The following is a 15,494-nucleotide window of genomic DNA, read 5'->3' on the forward strand; positions in this document are numbered from 1 at the left end:
GGAGGAAGTGACGCTCCGGTTGCCGCGGCGATCACGCACCCGGAGCTGGGAGCGCGGCGCGGCGATGCTGGCGGGCCGGGCCCCGCTGGGCGCCGCGGGCTGCGGCCGCCTCCTGGCAGCGGGGCTGCGGCCGCTGCTCTGCGGGCTGCCGCCGTGCTGGGTGACGGCGGGGCGGCAGTACCCGTCCCTGCGGGTAGCGGAGCCGGCGAAGGAGAAGCGGCTGGTGCGTAAGGAGCAGCGGAGCAGCCTCGTGGTCCGCCGCTTCATCGCCTGCCCGCAGCTGGCGCGCACCGTGCGGCGCTGCCTGCAGGGCGGAGCCGGCCCCGGCCCCGGTCCCCAGCCCCTGCTGCTCGAGTTCGCGCCCGGTGAGCTGCCCGAGGCTCCGGCGCGCCCCAGTGACCTTGGGGGGTCAGTGCGAGCTGCCGCCCTCGCCGCCGGCCGTGCCGGCACCCCGGCCCCGCTGCGGGAAGGGGCTGGGGCCGTGCCTCTCCCGGGATCTCGGGCGGGGGTGGCAGCTGCCCGAGATGTCCCGGCCGGGGGATGTCGCGGACCCGCTCCCCGGCACCTTCCCGGGACATCGGGGTGCGGGCCCCGGGGTGTGCCTAGGGAGCGCATTTATGCAGAGCTTGGGGGATGAGTGAGGGTGCAGTCTGGAGGCTTGAATCACTCGTGTTAAAACTTGGCTGTAGAGTGACCAGAGATGGCATTTTCTGTCAGGTAATGCTGTGGTCTTGTAGGCGAAATTTATGAGTAAAAGCACACCCAGGATTATGGGCTATGGCAGATCCTCTGCAGTTACCTAATGGTTTGGGGGGATTTTTTGTTTATATTTCTGCAGAATGTGTTTTAAAGATGAGTAAGGTTTCACAGTGTATTTCAGTTGGCAGAAGAAAAAGTATTTGAAATATTCAAAACGTTATCTCCAGTGCTGCTCAGTATCTAATTGTAACGCTGTGCTCAGTGTAATTCAGTGAGAAATCTCGGGCAGGTTCTTGTAAATCATCTCTCCAACTCTTGTTTTGAAGTGTGTTTAACAAACAAAAGCTATCTCCTGTTGAAGATGATTTGTCCCAAGTGTTGTGTTGGGAAAATCACTAAAGGTAATCACTTAGAAACAAAAACGTGATATTAATTTTTTTTTTAAATTTTTTTTCTATATTTTCCTACTTCAGGTCCTGGGATTTTGACTCAATCTCTGCTTGAGGCAGGTTTTAGAGTGGTAGCTCTGGAAAGTAACTCCGATTTTCTTACAGACTTACAGGTATACTTTTGCATGTTTCTAAAACAAAATTAAAGGGAAAATGTGAAATTAGCTTAAATTGTGTAATTGTTGGATCAAAAAGGAATTAGTCAGTGGTTGTTACTTGCAACATCTGATATAATGCCTAATAACAGTATATAGTTTGGCACTGTACATCACAAATGCAAAATGTTTTTAAATTAATTTGTCATTTTGCGTATGTAGGAATTCAAGTTCATACATAGTCTTTCTATGCATAAATAAAATTTCATGCATAAATTTGAAACTGATCGGAGTCATTGTACATGTTTATGGTTAAGCAAGACTTCTGTATGAAGCTGTAAAAAATCTGTAAAAATGCTCTAAGTTATTCAGATTATCTCACAGTTTTATTTAATCTGTTTTCCTGCAATTGATACATGTGTTGTCCTCTGCTGCTCGCCTGGGCTCTTCATGGATTCAGAGGGGGTCAGACACAGAGCTGCAGAAGTTACTCTAGGTTTGCATTACAGGGCTGGTTTGGAACCAGTGACTCACCTGACTTAAAATGTGTATAAAAGGTATCCTTTCCACAGATAGGAAAAATTCTAGTTTCAAATTATTAAAAGGAGCAGTTTCCTTAGTTTAGTAGATTGTGTGTTTTTTTGCAAACATTGCAAAACATCTTACAAATTTAAGAATGTGGTTTAAAGCTCGACTTGAACAGCACAAAAAATGTCAAAATGCCCTTCACAGAGAAGGGGGCAATTATTTTTATCAGCTGAAAGAAAGAAGCTGTTCTTTTTATCATCTGTAAGAAGCAGCTCTGAGGTTTGACTCTTGTTGACTGGGTACCAATTTTAGGTAGTGCTTGAATGCATTTTTTGTTTGGGTTGGATGTTTTGCAAAACTAGTTACCAAATCCAGATTTCTTCACCTGAAGTTATTTTAATTCAGTCCCTAGAGAGTGGCTGGGATGGGCAGTTAAAGGTGATTTATGGTGACTTCTTCAGAATGGATCCTATGGCGAAGGGAGCTTTGAAACCACCTGCTGTGTCTTCTGAAAAACTTTTTGAAACCCTGGGTGTAGCAGCAGTTCCTTGGAGGGCAGGTATATGTTTATGATCCCACATGTTACAAACACATGTCTTTGAAGGGTGCTTAGGCAGTTTGGCAAAAACTTAGGGATTCGCTTGAGATATATGTTCTCTTTAATGCACAAACTGGAGTAACAGATGCCGTTTTCTACATTTCAGCTTTGCTTAAGGCTCATGATAGCTTCAGAACCACCCCTCCCCCACCCCCCACCCCATGGCAATATCAGATAATTAGATATTTTCTTGAAATTTAAAGTTTTTGTCTAATGCAAACTGGGCTTAGCTTTGACTAAGACTTGAATTGTATTTATTCTTGAACAACATGAACTCACAGGTTTTCTTCTCTTAGTTCTTTGTAGTTTAGACATTAGAATTAATGAAATTGTCTAATACATACTGCAAAATTTTAAAGATACTTTTGCTGTTGTTGGAAACAGATGCTCCTTTGAAAGTTTTTGGAATCGTACCACAACAGTTGGAAAGAAACAGACTTTGGAGACTTCTTTTTGCCATGTATGAATGCAGTTCCGTATACAGATATGGAAGAGTGGAACTCAACCTCTTTATAAGTGAAAAAGAGTATACGGTATGTGCAAGGCACTTTACAGGTAATGAAGGTGTAGTGCTTCACAGAACACAAACCCATTTATATTGTATACTTAATGTTTTTGCTTGTGAATTTTTTTTCTACCAGAATTGTTAAGTATTGTCAGTTTCTTCCTTGTTAGCTTTATGCTGTGATAGCACTATTAAGAAACATTCTGTTGTCATTTAACTGCAGATCTTAAAACTGTGAAGACCGGTCCTTGAGAAGTATATGCAGCAGCAGACTAGCTGCTTTCCATTGTAAATTGTGAGATGATTAAATTCTGTGCCAAGCTTTTGCAAAAAATTTGTTTACTAGTTGCAGGTAGTAGTTAACGAAGACTGAATTCAAAACAAAAACACGAGTGAAGAGGATTCTGAGTCACTAAATACCAATACAGTGAGATGCATTTGTCCTCTTAAGTTGTTATGTATGCAGTACTGGAAAGAATAGAGTCAATATATAATGATTTACACTCCTTTTTATTAATTCTCTGTACACTAAGGGGCAGAGCTTTTTCTGGATTACATATTTGTAATTTAGGCTGTCCCAAAGCTTTAGAACTGTGCATATACTTCAAGGATGACTTTTTTTTCCTCCCCCCCCAGTGAAACTGGTAGGATTGTACGGAGTCATAAACCTTTGATTACTTGAAGTAGACAAGGAGTTCCAGGTTTGCTTACACAACCAGTGTTGTGTCTAACACTTCACTGAAAAAAATTAAATGTCTGAAGTATATTCTTCTCTGAAATGACAGTTTGGACACCACTGAAATACCCACTTGTATAGTATGTTTTAGTGGTCAGATTTTTTATGCCAAATACAGGGCAGCTTATTCATTTAAGGTAGTCCCTGTTTCATGGGATTTTTTTTTTTAATTAACTTTGCTGGTTATAATGTGAACTCTGTTACATAAGAGGTAAAAGCTATTGGAACTTTCTTTAACAAGACATTGCTTACTCCTTTTTTCTTGGTTTTTCTTGCTTTTTATCATATGACATGTCCCTGCTACAATTTACTTCTTTCCTTGCTCTTTTTTGAGAATAATCACCAGCTTTTCTTTTTTTCTTGCCCTAAGAGTTTGAATTGTAACATTGATCAGGATGATGACTCTGCAAGTTGCTTAATGTTCAGTGTGGTCACCTGATGTTTCACTTACTCTACTTTGTGTGTCTTCTTGGGAATATTATCTTATCAGTGCAAACTGATAACTTTGCCAAAGTTACTGGTTTTATATGAAATCTGATCCTTCTTCCTCTTCTGTGTGAAACTTCTCTGCCTTAAAAGGAACCAGAAAGCATATGCTGGAGACTCATGCATAGTTCAGTTATCCAAATATGTGCTGTGAAGAAATATTTCAAATATTATGTGTTCTAGCCCTGTCTTCTGACAAGATATATTAAAATAGCACAAAGAACATTTTAGAGGACTAATGTAACTTTACCTTGGAATTTTAGACTTAACTGAATTTCTTACTCTTTTATATATATATATATATGTGTGTGTGTGTGTGTAATTTGCTTAGATAAGACACAGTCTTGGTTCTTGCAACAAAAATCCTTGCTCTTTGCCATTTTTTTAGATATTAACAGCAAAGCCTGGGAAGTCGAAGATTTATCAAGCACTTACTGTACTTGCACAACTAGGGTATGAAATTGAACTACTGCATAAGGTAAGAGTTTTGTACCAGCTGATATGGCCTAAAGCTATGTATGGACATGCATTTAGAAAAGGGTTTATGGTGGTTTACCATTGCAAACTAATTGGAAACTAATTTGATGTTTAAATCAGTTGGAGAACTGTTGAAAACTTTTGTCAAAAGCTAAAACAGTCATGTTTTGTGTAAAACTCTTTCAATTAAGCAACATTGTCATTCACTATGATGTCAGTGTTTTCACTGCAAGGCATTGTATTCGGAAACATTTATTCTCAGATTCTCATAGATAAAAAAAGATGTTTACACACCAGATAAACCTTTTCCATTTTGCTAATGGTTGTGTGAAACTAGAATTCTGTTTTTCCAATTTGTCATAGTCTGCTCTTTGTCATATCCTCTGAATTTTGCCATCATGTATGCTTTTGACTTGCTGAGCTGTGTTCAGTGGAAATTTGTTTGAGGCTTGGTGCTTTAATGTTCCAAGCAAACCTGCTTCTCCTACTAGTCAGTACTTCCTTACCTTGTGAAACATGCTGTGGTTTAGTTTTAAAAGTTTTTTTTATGTTGTCTCCCCAGTTCCCTGTCAGCACATGGCCATCAACTTTCAGTTAGTTAATGCTTTTCAGATTTATCTTTGTGCTCCATTTTTATAGGAACCTACTGTCCTACTTTAAATGTTTTGCTAATCTAAAATAAGGTTTCACTGTCCATTGTCTTCCAAATACCTTATACTACAAGGTATACATGAAGGTAAATATTAAGAAGTTGAAGAATAGTACTTTTTGAAGGAGGTCACCTGACTAACAGGGATAAAGTAGAAGTGGATGTCTACTGGATGTCTAGTGGATTTGATGTCTCTTTTGCCCCAGTCCTTTAATAATATTGATAAGCCATGGGCTGTTTGGCCCCCTGAGCAAAAAGTGTGGGAACTGTGACTTTCCATTTATGGAGGCTGAAGGGACCAGCTGTATCAGCTGAATGTTCAGAGGTCCATGGGGCCTGATGGAATTCACCCCAGAGTACTGAGGAGCTAGTGAAGCTATAGCAGGACCTCTCTTGATCAGGTACCAAAGGTGTTGGGAGTCTGGGGAGGTCCCTGCTGACTGAGGCAGGCCAGTGTTCATCCTCCTACAAAGAACAATATGAGGGAAGACCCTGTGAACTACAGACTTGCTTGTTAAACCTCAGTACCTCCAACCATTAGGGAGTACCAGAGTCTACTGAGTGCTACTGAAAGGCATTTGAAGAGCAATGCCCTCATCAGGCATTAACATGGCTTCACAAAGGAGAGTCTTGTTTGACCCATTTGATACCCTCCTGTGATAAGGTCAGCTGCCCAGTGGATGAAGGGAAAATGGTGGATGCAATTTTTCTGGATTCTAGGGAGGCTTTTGGTACTGCCCCTCACATCATCCTTCTGGAAAAGCTGTCCAGCTGTGGGATGAGCAGGTTCAGGGTGCACTGGGTGGAGAACTGGCTGAAGGGCAGAGCTCAGAGGGCTGTACTGATCTGGGCTACACCTGGCTGGCCACTGGTCACCTGGGGCTGCTGGCTGGCAGCAGCTCAGTCTGAGTCAGCAGGGTGTGCCCTGGCAGCCAGGAGGGCAAACTGCACCCTGGGGTTCCTCAAACAGCATCATCAGCTGGTCAAGAAAGGTGATTGTCCACTGAATTCAGCGTTGGTGCAGCCTCACTTAAACACCAGGGCAGTTCTGGGCCCTAACATTTAAAAAGGGTGTGAAAGTCCTTGAGTGCATCCAGACGACAACAACAACAAAACCAGTGAAAGAACCAGAAGGAATGTTCCATGAGGAGTAACTGAGGGCTTTGGGCTTGTCTTGTTTGGAGCAAAGGAGGCTGAGGGGTGACCTCACTGCTCTCCACAGTTTCCTGAGGAGGGAAAGGGAGAGGGAGGTGCTGAGCTTTTCTCCCTGGTATCCACTGACAGGATATATGGAAATGGTTCAAAGCTGTGCCAGGGGAGGTTTAGACTTGGCATTAACAAGCACTTCTTTACTGAGAGGGTGGTCAAACACCATAGCAGGCTTCCTAGAGAGGTGGTCAATGCCCCAAGCCTGTCAGCATTTGAGAGAACATTTGGACAGTGCACTTTATAAAATGCTTTAGCTTGGCCAGCCTTGAATTGCTCAGGCAATTGGACTAGATGATCATTGTAGGTACCTTCCAACTGAAATAGTCTATTCTATTCTAACAAAACACTTTAATTCCAAAATACATAATACATTTGCTTCCTCCCATAGGAACCATGGTCTTCATTTGCAACCAGTTTGAAAAATGGGGGACTGGCAATACCAAAAGCTGGGGTAAGATTGTTGTATATGCTTTTCTTCTGAAGATGCAGCTAAACTACCTTTAATGAAAGGTTAAAGTAACTTTATAGCAGCATTTGCAGATGTGTTCTTTAAGAACTGTTCTAATTAAAATTTAGGGCAGCATGGAAATTCATCTAAAGTGGAGTGAAGAATTGCTATTTTCTTGGAAACTGAAATAAACTAGTATCTTTATTGTCTGAGATGGAAAAATATAGTGAGTAAACAGCATAAAGGATTATGAATAGGTGAAGTAGTCAGAGAAAGTTATTGATGGTCACATCTACCTGCTTGAACAAAACAAGTGTTACCACAGTTAATACACAATCAGTATGCTGCTGGTTTTGGTTAAAATAGTTATTCATGTGTCTATTATAGATTTCATGTGCAAGTTAATTGTGGAAAAGCGTGAGTCTCCAAACTTAAATCTGAGAACTACAAAAATACCTTGTGTAAAGTTATTTACTTCTCTCCTTTGGAAAACTAATGATGTTCCTTTGTATAATAAAGGAATATTCTTATTTAATTCTGATAATATAAAAGCACATTTACTTAATATTTTTTGAGTTTCATGCTCCCTAGAAAACTGCTGTGGTGCTGTGTTGAGTGTAGTTTGCAATACTTCTGTAATATGTAAGTAACTGGGTGTGCCTTATATGCTTAGTTGTGTTGCTGGAAAGCCATGTGGAGAGGCCCATCAGGTGGGCTATCCAAGATGTACCAGGACAACTTAAGAAGTACAGATGTCAGATCTAATACATCCATTGCTGCCAATGCAGAAGTACATTTATTTCCTTTGAAGACTCCATTTCGTCCTAGTTTTATAAAATCCTCTTTTTGCAATAGTGTCTTAGTGTTACACTCACATAATTCTGTCTTTATATATAAAAGGCAGGTCTGATATCTTGCATAGTATAGGAATACAATAGGCCATATAATATCTTGAAAACTCACATCAAGCCTGTATTGTCTATTTCAACTAAGAAAGTCCAGTCTAAAAATATAGAAATAAACCCCAAGTAATAGTATGTTTCTTTTGTTTTCTATTTCCTTTTCAGTTTGAGGCACAGGGCGGTGAAGCCTCATCTTCCAATGAAATCATCTTGTTAAGACTTCTGATAAGAAATGTTACTGGTGGCAAAGATGAAACTCTTGGCTTAAAATAGATACTGTCTTAAAAAGTGATTTTTTCAGTGACTTACTCTGTTTTTCTTGCAGCGGCTGCCAAATGACCATTTCTGTTTGGTACGACTGACTCCTCAGCAAAATCTATTTACAGGAGGCTTGAGGCCCTCAAATGCATCTACCTTTATTTTCATGGTGAAACAGTCTTTTGCTAAACCTAAGTCTAAACTTACAGATAGATTAAAGTAAGTAAGAAAGAATTAAATTTTTTATACTTCAGAGAAATATATGAAAATATTAGAATATGTTCCCAAAGCAGTATTTATTTGCAGATGAAACACTACCTTTATAAAAAAACCCTCATTAAATAATTTTTAATTAATCATCAACATGTAGAATAAAAGATTTCATTATGCAACCTACTATACAGTATTTTGGGGACTGTTCCTGTCAGGAAGGTTGGAAAGTATTTAGAATATATTTGTGCAGTAATTCCTGTACCTCCAATGGACCTTAGGTCATGAATCTGTAAGAAGTTTTCCCTTACTTTACAGATACAATAATAAAACTACCATGAGTTTTGCAGTTACAGAAATTAAAATCTGAAAGAGATTCAGCTTACAACAGACATCAAAGTCACACTAATGAAAACAGCTGAAGGTTATAGAAGGTGGAATGGGGATGTCCTCAAATGGCTGTTACCTAATTAAAAAATTAGGCTTTAGACTTTACCAGTTGTGCAAGCTATTCACGTTTCTTTATGATCAGTAGATTTCTGTTTTCAAGAAATGGAAGGTGTTCACAGTCTGGAAAGCACTGACTTCTTGCTGATGAAAATAATGAATATACTCCTCATTTGCTGATAGTAGTTTATGAAAGTTAATTTCCAGGAAGGGGGAAAAAATAAGCTACTGAATTCCAGTAGCTCTCTTAGAAAGACAAGTGGAAAGAGCCTTAATGGATTTCTTTCCTAAAGCTCAGTGGTATACCTCATCTCCACTTGATCCTTCAAGCCAGGAAGCTGAAGGCTTCTAATATGCATCTTCTGTGTATTTATACACTTTTTCCCTGTCTGGGATAATAGTTAATGTATGTGCACATTTATAAAAGTATAGCTTTCATAGCAAAGATGTAGATGGGAAGAGGGTGGATACATCTGTTTACGTGTAGAAGAAAATACCTGGGAGGTGTAAGTCACTAGTTCATGCTATACTGAGTCATCCTTGGCTTTAATTTCTCCAGCACTGAAGCAACCTTTTTAGGTTGTAATGCCTATTACTGACTTATGAATTCAGGGTGGATGAAGGAGAGCAAGTACCTATCCTGTAATGAGGAGGTTTGTGTGGTTTGGTGTTGTCAGTGTGTGCTGGGGGCTTTTTTTGCTGTTGATGTGTTTTAATAGCAGAGGTTTCTTCCTGTTTGCAGTGTGGATTGAAAGTGTGTTGCAAGAAGAGGTTAGCTTCTTCTAGAGGTTGTGAAAGAGTGGACCTTTAGATAATGTTTCTTGCTTTTTAATTTTTCACAGAAATTAATGCTCCATTATGATTTTGTTTGTTTGTTTCAGTTCCTGGAGCTTGGACAATTGTGACACATTACTGAAAGCACTAGAAATTCCCAAAAATGCTGCAATGTGTAACTTGTATCCAGAAGACTATAAGCGTCTTTTCGAGGCTTTGCAAAACTCCGATTTGTTTGCTGAGACCTTCTTCCATGATGAAGTCTTGGCAAGTACAAGGACCATGAACTTATAAATCTAAAGCTTTTGGAAGATCACCTTTGCTTCTGGAAGATTATTTTGATAAAAAGTGATTTAAATAAAATCGGAGATACTGTTAGCTATATGATTTCCTGTCCAAACAGGAAAAATTTAGCAAGTAACAAGAGCCATTCTACTTAGGATGAAAGTAATGAATTCACGGTTATCTTTCACAATCCTATCTGGAATGGACAAGCTTTGCACACAATCCTATCTGGAAAGGACAAGCTTTGCAACTTTCGCAGGAGCTTATTAAAGCTCGTGCTACTTTTGGATGTACCACTTAAATGCAACGTTTTGTTACACTGTTGCTGTGTATTTACAACATTTGAAAAAATTACCAGACCAAATTATTATTTGTTTGGTTTTTATTTTAGTGCTTAATGATTTGGATGCCCTTTTGACAGATTCACAGCATACAAAGGTCTTTACAACCACTGAGCCTGCAACATAGTCTGTTTTTCTGAATTTGCAGCCTAAAGTCAATAAATGCTAATAAATGAATAGTGGTATGTTAATAGAAGACAAGGTAATGACAGGGTGATAAAATATTAACTGAGAGTTGCTTAAAATAAAGATTGTGATATCCCTGAGGAAAAGTTGTAACAGTTATTTCTTTTGAAAATAAGAGGGGCAACACGTACTAGTTTGTAATACAATACACAAACACCTACATATGGGTAGGGATTATTTTAGGTCTGAAAGTCATCAGAATATTCAGTGCTGTATAAATGATTTTTACAAAAATAAAATCATCTTATTTGAAACCTTTGCCAGTATTTTTAATGCGTAATACATCTACCAAAAAATTACTTATAACCATTCTATTAAAATTCTGGTTTTAGCTGTAGTACTCTGTAAGGCAACCTGTTTCCAGATGAATAAGCATTCATCTGGCTGCTGATGACAAAGTGAGCAGCCTGAGCAGCCTCAGTTCACTCTGCTAGCTAGGCTGTAGTTTCCTCTTGAAGCTGCTGCTGAGCTTTTGTAATATTACCATGAAAGTCCTGGAAAGGCTAAGGCTTAATTTGCAGTCTGTCTCAGAGCCTTGCTGGTGTTCTGGTGCAGGTTGTCAAGATTTGAGGCTTCCTTTCTGCTTACATCTCTGACTATTTCAGAGGTAGTCATTGTGAATTGTCAGTGAATGGCAACCTTGCAGTAACAGAAGTAAATCCACCTTTTCCAGTCTCATCAGATGGTAACTGTCTTGTCTACTGGTCTTCTGTATCTCTTGGGCTTATTCCCCCTCCCTACCTTGAATGAAAACACCTTGCTCTTGCAGCAAGATGTCTCACACCTCCAACATACCAGGAGAAGTATTATATACATTAAATGTAAGACCACCACTATCTAAAAAAATTTCTTCAATTGTGTGCTGATAACATTTCAAACACAAACTGAGAAAAAGAAATTTGTTTTATTTTGATGCTGTTGCAAAGCAGCACTTAATGATCCAATGCAGAGACTAGCAGTGGGAGTCTGTAAGTGGAAGGAATATTGCTTAACTGGGGACTTGAAATGAGATTTAATGCTCAATAGAAATCCACTATTAAGGCCAAGTGTAAGCAATGTTTAGCCCTGATCACAAATATGAAATGGAGAGAGAAATGCCTGCCATTATAAAAGGGAATTTAGTATTCATGGAAAATATTGAAAATGTGAAAATGACTATTGTATATGAATACACAGGGAGTGAAAATTAAGTAGGTCTATATATTTGATTAATTGATGCTATCCACTCAGTAATTCCTACTGTTGCAGGATTTTAGCTTTTGTAGGATAATGTTCAACTTTGACTTCACTTTCAAATTTTAAACTTACATAAAGCCTTGTCATACATTTCTGCTACCATTTTTTTTGTAGGGGGACAGAATATAAGAAAATAAGGACAGTGTAGAAAGTAATCTTACCCCTAAGGAGTTGCAGCTGGGCCCATTATCAAAGATTAGGAACAGGCCTGACTTTAACAGGCCACTGCTGTAACCAGTGAGAAGAAGAGTTCTATAAAAGAGTGGGTTGTCTGGTTGAGAAGGAACTGGAGTCAGTTGGCTACTGTGTGAAGAAGAAAGAGTCAGTGCTTGGAGGAGCAGCAGCAGCTCAAGAGAAAATACCAAGAAGCTATGAAACTTTTGTGATAAGGAGACAACAGTATGGAACCCCTGCAATCAGATGACAACAATTTTTAACCAATGTTGTACTATTTGTATTTGTTTTCTTTGCAAAACTGTCTTTTTTTTTTCCTTCGAGCCTGATTTAATACACGAACCTCTGAAAGATGAACCACATGTGATGCACTATCTAGTAGAACACTTTTAAGTGTTGCTCTCACTCTTCCATTTTTTTTGAGGAGCTGTCCAAAAATGGTGTTTGGCATTCCCTATTAAAGCACCACTGTATCATAGCTGCTATATTGATTGTAACTTTGGAGATGCCAAGTCTTTTCTAGTCTTTTCTCATCACTTGTGCCATCTGAGAAAGAAAATTATGACTGTGCTAGCAATTGCCTAAGCTCTTCCTGCTTACCTATATTTAAATCATAACAAACACAAATAGAGACAGGAACAAACTTGGTCCAGTTAATGAGAAATTTTGCCACTTGGAATTAGGTCAGTTAAGTTGAACTCCATAGTCAGTTCACTTTTGAGCTAGAAGAAGTTTGTGACCTTGCAGTAATTAATCCAGTAGATGCTGTGATAAGGGGTTGTTAACATGGAATGTGTCTGTACTGGCTGTAAACCTGTTCAGCATTGGGCATTTTAATAATTAGAGCTCAACCTTGCAGGCTAATGATAATGTTGATGGAAATACCAGCATAAACTTGAGAAACAGATTGTGTGGTATAGTTTAGGATGTGCAAATGTGATAGGAAGAAACGGAGAAGCATGTTGAATTAATTGTTTTGTCAGACTGAACACAATCTGTGGGGCTGCAGATGGAAAACTCTGACCTGAGCTTTGTAAGACAGTAGTAATTAGCAAAGCCATACCTTTCTTCTGTAGATGTTGGGAAAAAGGAAAGAACAAGTAACTTTTCTGGAAAGGACAAGTCACTGGGAGATGTCTGTTCACTCACATGATATCCTTGTTTAACAGCTATTGCATCTTTCCTTGTGTGGGCTGTTTAACTTGTCACTGCCAAAAACAGGCACACTGACTGTCCCCAGCAGAGAGAACACAACATGCAGTAAGCACAGGAAGCCCAAGGGAAATTAGGAGTGGTTAAGATACCCCAAATGAAACTGTTGATTACTGGTAATGTCTTTAGGCACTGATGTGGTTGACGTATTGAAACGACCCCAAATAAACAAACAGCTCAGAACTTCCCGAGCTTGCTTCTGTCATTTGAAGGAAATTGACATGTTTGGGGCAGGGAAGATACAAATAAAGTAGAATGGTTTGGTAAATTTCCCAGTAAAAAAATCAACAGATGATATATATGTGAAATTTATTATGAATTTCTGCTTAAAATGTTTCTGCAGTGATTTTTAATTTAACATTCTAGAATCAATTTTTCACTAGCACACCAACTCAGAAAATGAAGAGACCTCTTCAAGAGCTACGTGTTCATAAAAGATTGGTCTGTACTTACAAGCTTTCAACTAATTAATTGACAGCTATTCTATGCTGTTAGTGACACCAGTTTTGTACAATCCAAAATTTAACATTTTGTGTTTTGAGCCATATTTTGCTCCCAGAAAAAAAAAAAATCCATTTTGTGCTGTGTTGTTTGGAATGGCTATTGCACATTTATGAGTAGGGAGCAGAATTTGAATTATTTCATTACTGCAGCTGTTTCTCTGAATTCATGTTGTAAAACATGCTGTCCTGAGATAGAAGAGCTAAAGCTCCCTGATGGTGTCTCCTGGCAGTAAGGATGTATGACTAATTCAGCAGCATCAGCCACAATTAAGTGATATTTCCTTCAAAACTGCCCTCATTACACTCCTTGACAGCTTCTTCCGTCCAGAATGTGTCATGCACTTCAAACAGCTGCTGAGAAGTCTGACCTGTTTAGGTCTGTGTATGACTTGGTCATATAAAAATACCATGCTGATAACAGGGATTAAATTCAACTAAATATATTCTTGGGCTAAATAAGCACTTACTGGGATATACAGCCCTACTATCATTATGCTTTCGAGAAAATTCAGACTGATGATTCCAAAAACATCCAAGGTGGGCATTCCATTGATCACCATTGTTTGAAATACTGTTGGATGGCCCTCCTAGGCAGATTCGTCACTAACCTGTAGATGTTCATATCCAGATTCAGTTCTTCAGGCCCTTCACACAGAAGTCCAGATATCTAAAATGTTCAATGCTATGTTTGAAAGCTTATCTTTACAGAAAATCTCTATTACTGCAATTATATTTTCATAGCACTTGGAATGCAATGTCAACTAAAAGCTGTTTTCAAGTTTCTGTGGCTTATTTCCTGTACAGCTTATGCCAAGCTGATGGAAGTCCCTTTCTTCAGATAGACATACTTCAGATCTTCCTAGAGTAGCTGGGCTCTTCAAAGTTGTGATTTTCATTTTGTTTGGGTGTCAGTGAGACAGAAGACTGGCATTCCCTCTGATGTATTTTTGTACTTTGCAAGGTTTTCTTGTATTACTAGACGTATAAGTGAGAAAACCTGCCAAGAAAAAAAAAAAAAAGAGAAAATAATGAAAATTACATCTGGTAATATATATTTATATTAGTTCTTCCCCGAGTGCACTTTTTTGCAGTTCATGGGTAGGCCTTTAGGTTCATGCTTTTTGTTTGACCACTCATTTCTTAAATTTATCCACTAATAGAGGCAGATGTTAACTTCTCTTATTACTGGGCTTATTTTTGGCACAGGTTTTGGGTGATGTGTGCTTAGAAACTAAACAGCATAGAAAGGAAAATGCAGAACATTTAATCGGTGAAGAAGTAAAGCATACAGGCCAAATACAGAGCTATTTGCCTTATAGTTTAATAACTAACAAGGTTAATTCTTGAGAAACTCACAATATCACTGTAATTTAACACATTTAAAAAATTTGCTAGAAGAGCTGAAGATAAGCACAGTAACACGCATAATGATTTCACTAATAGCTAGATTGCTGCCAGTTACTTTGGTAATGAATTACATCATTGCAGCATTAAGCAAATGTCAAAATATATTTTTTGTGAGAGTCCTCTGGCTTTAGGTACCTTGGTTCTTCCTAATAGCAGTGTTTTGGATCTGCATATTGCCATTCCTTATTACCTTGTTGCAACTTGGATGAAAACAATTGCCGACTGAAATAACAGTTACTGAGAACAAAACTGAGTGGTTTTAGCACAGCTGCTTGGCAGAACTGTAAGGTCTATGTCTCAGTGTTCTTTGACAGCGTGAATCAAGACTCCTTTCCAAAACACAAGCCCTACCTCCCTCTATAGGCGTGATAAGGAAAACCAGGCAAAGTCGATCTGCAGTTCAGCACATTTAGCCTGCATCATGAGTGTAATCTCATAAATGAATAAAAGTTATGCGGACCCATACAGAAAGCACTTATTTCACGGGGTTTGAGAACCAACATTTCAGATTAATGCTCTTATTTAATTCTGCAAATTTTGCCTTTTCTGTTGTCATTTACCTGGTCTAACTCATGGTTCTGACAAAAAGTAATCTGATGGATGGGGTGCATTCTCAGTGAGAAACACCAGAGTGTAGGTGCAGCTACTGGCCCAGTCATATTTCTCTGTATTCAGATCAC

At 39.1% G+C, this 15,494-nt stretch overlaps 1 protein-coding gene across 1 annotated transcript; it reads left to right on the plus strand.

Annotated features, from left to right (window-relative positions):
* Positions 1-31: 31 nt before the first annotated feature.
* On the plus strand, positions 32-10,541 carry TFB2M (transcription factor B2, mitochondrial). Its single transcript, XM_030236218.2, has 8 exons — positions 32-365; positions 1,173-1,261; positions 2,177-2,330; positions 2,754-2,902; positions 4,485-4,574; positions 6,820-6,882; positions 8,107-8,258; positions 9,578-10,541. The coding sequence occupies exons 1-8, from the start codon at positions 65-67 to the stop codon at positions 9,762-9,764; spliced, it is 1,185 nt and encodes a 394-aa protein (XP_030092078.2). The 5' UTR covers positions 32-64; the 3' UTR covers positions 9,765-10,541.
* The last annotated feature ends 4,953 nt before the right edge of the window (positions 10,542-15,494 follow it).

The sequence above is a fragment of the Serinus canaria genome, chromosome 3, assembly GCF_022539315.1.
Source record: "Serinus canaria isolate serCan28SL12 chromosome 3, serCan2020, whole genome shotgun sequence".
NCBI lineage: Eukaryota > Metazoa > Chordata > Aves > Passeriformes > Fringillidae > Serinus > Serinus canaria.

What these genes read in the sequence shown, in the direction of transcription:
- TFB2M (XM_030236218.2), top strand. Translation starts at nt 65, where the DNA reads ATGCTGGCGGGCCGGGCCCCGCTGGGCGCCGCGGGCTGCGGCCGCCTC. An exon ending in GCTGCTCGAGTTCGCGCCCG is followed by an intron (nt 366 to 1,172) that starts GTGAGCTGCCCG and finishes TTCCTACTTCAG; the next exon opens with GTCCTGGGATTTTGACTCAA. An exon ending in TAAGTGAAAAAGAGTATACG is followed by an intron (nt 2,903 to 4,484) that starts GTATGTGCAAGG and finishes CCATTTTTTTAG; the next exon opens with ATATTAACAGCAAAGCCTGG.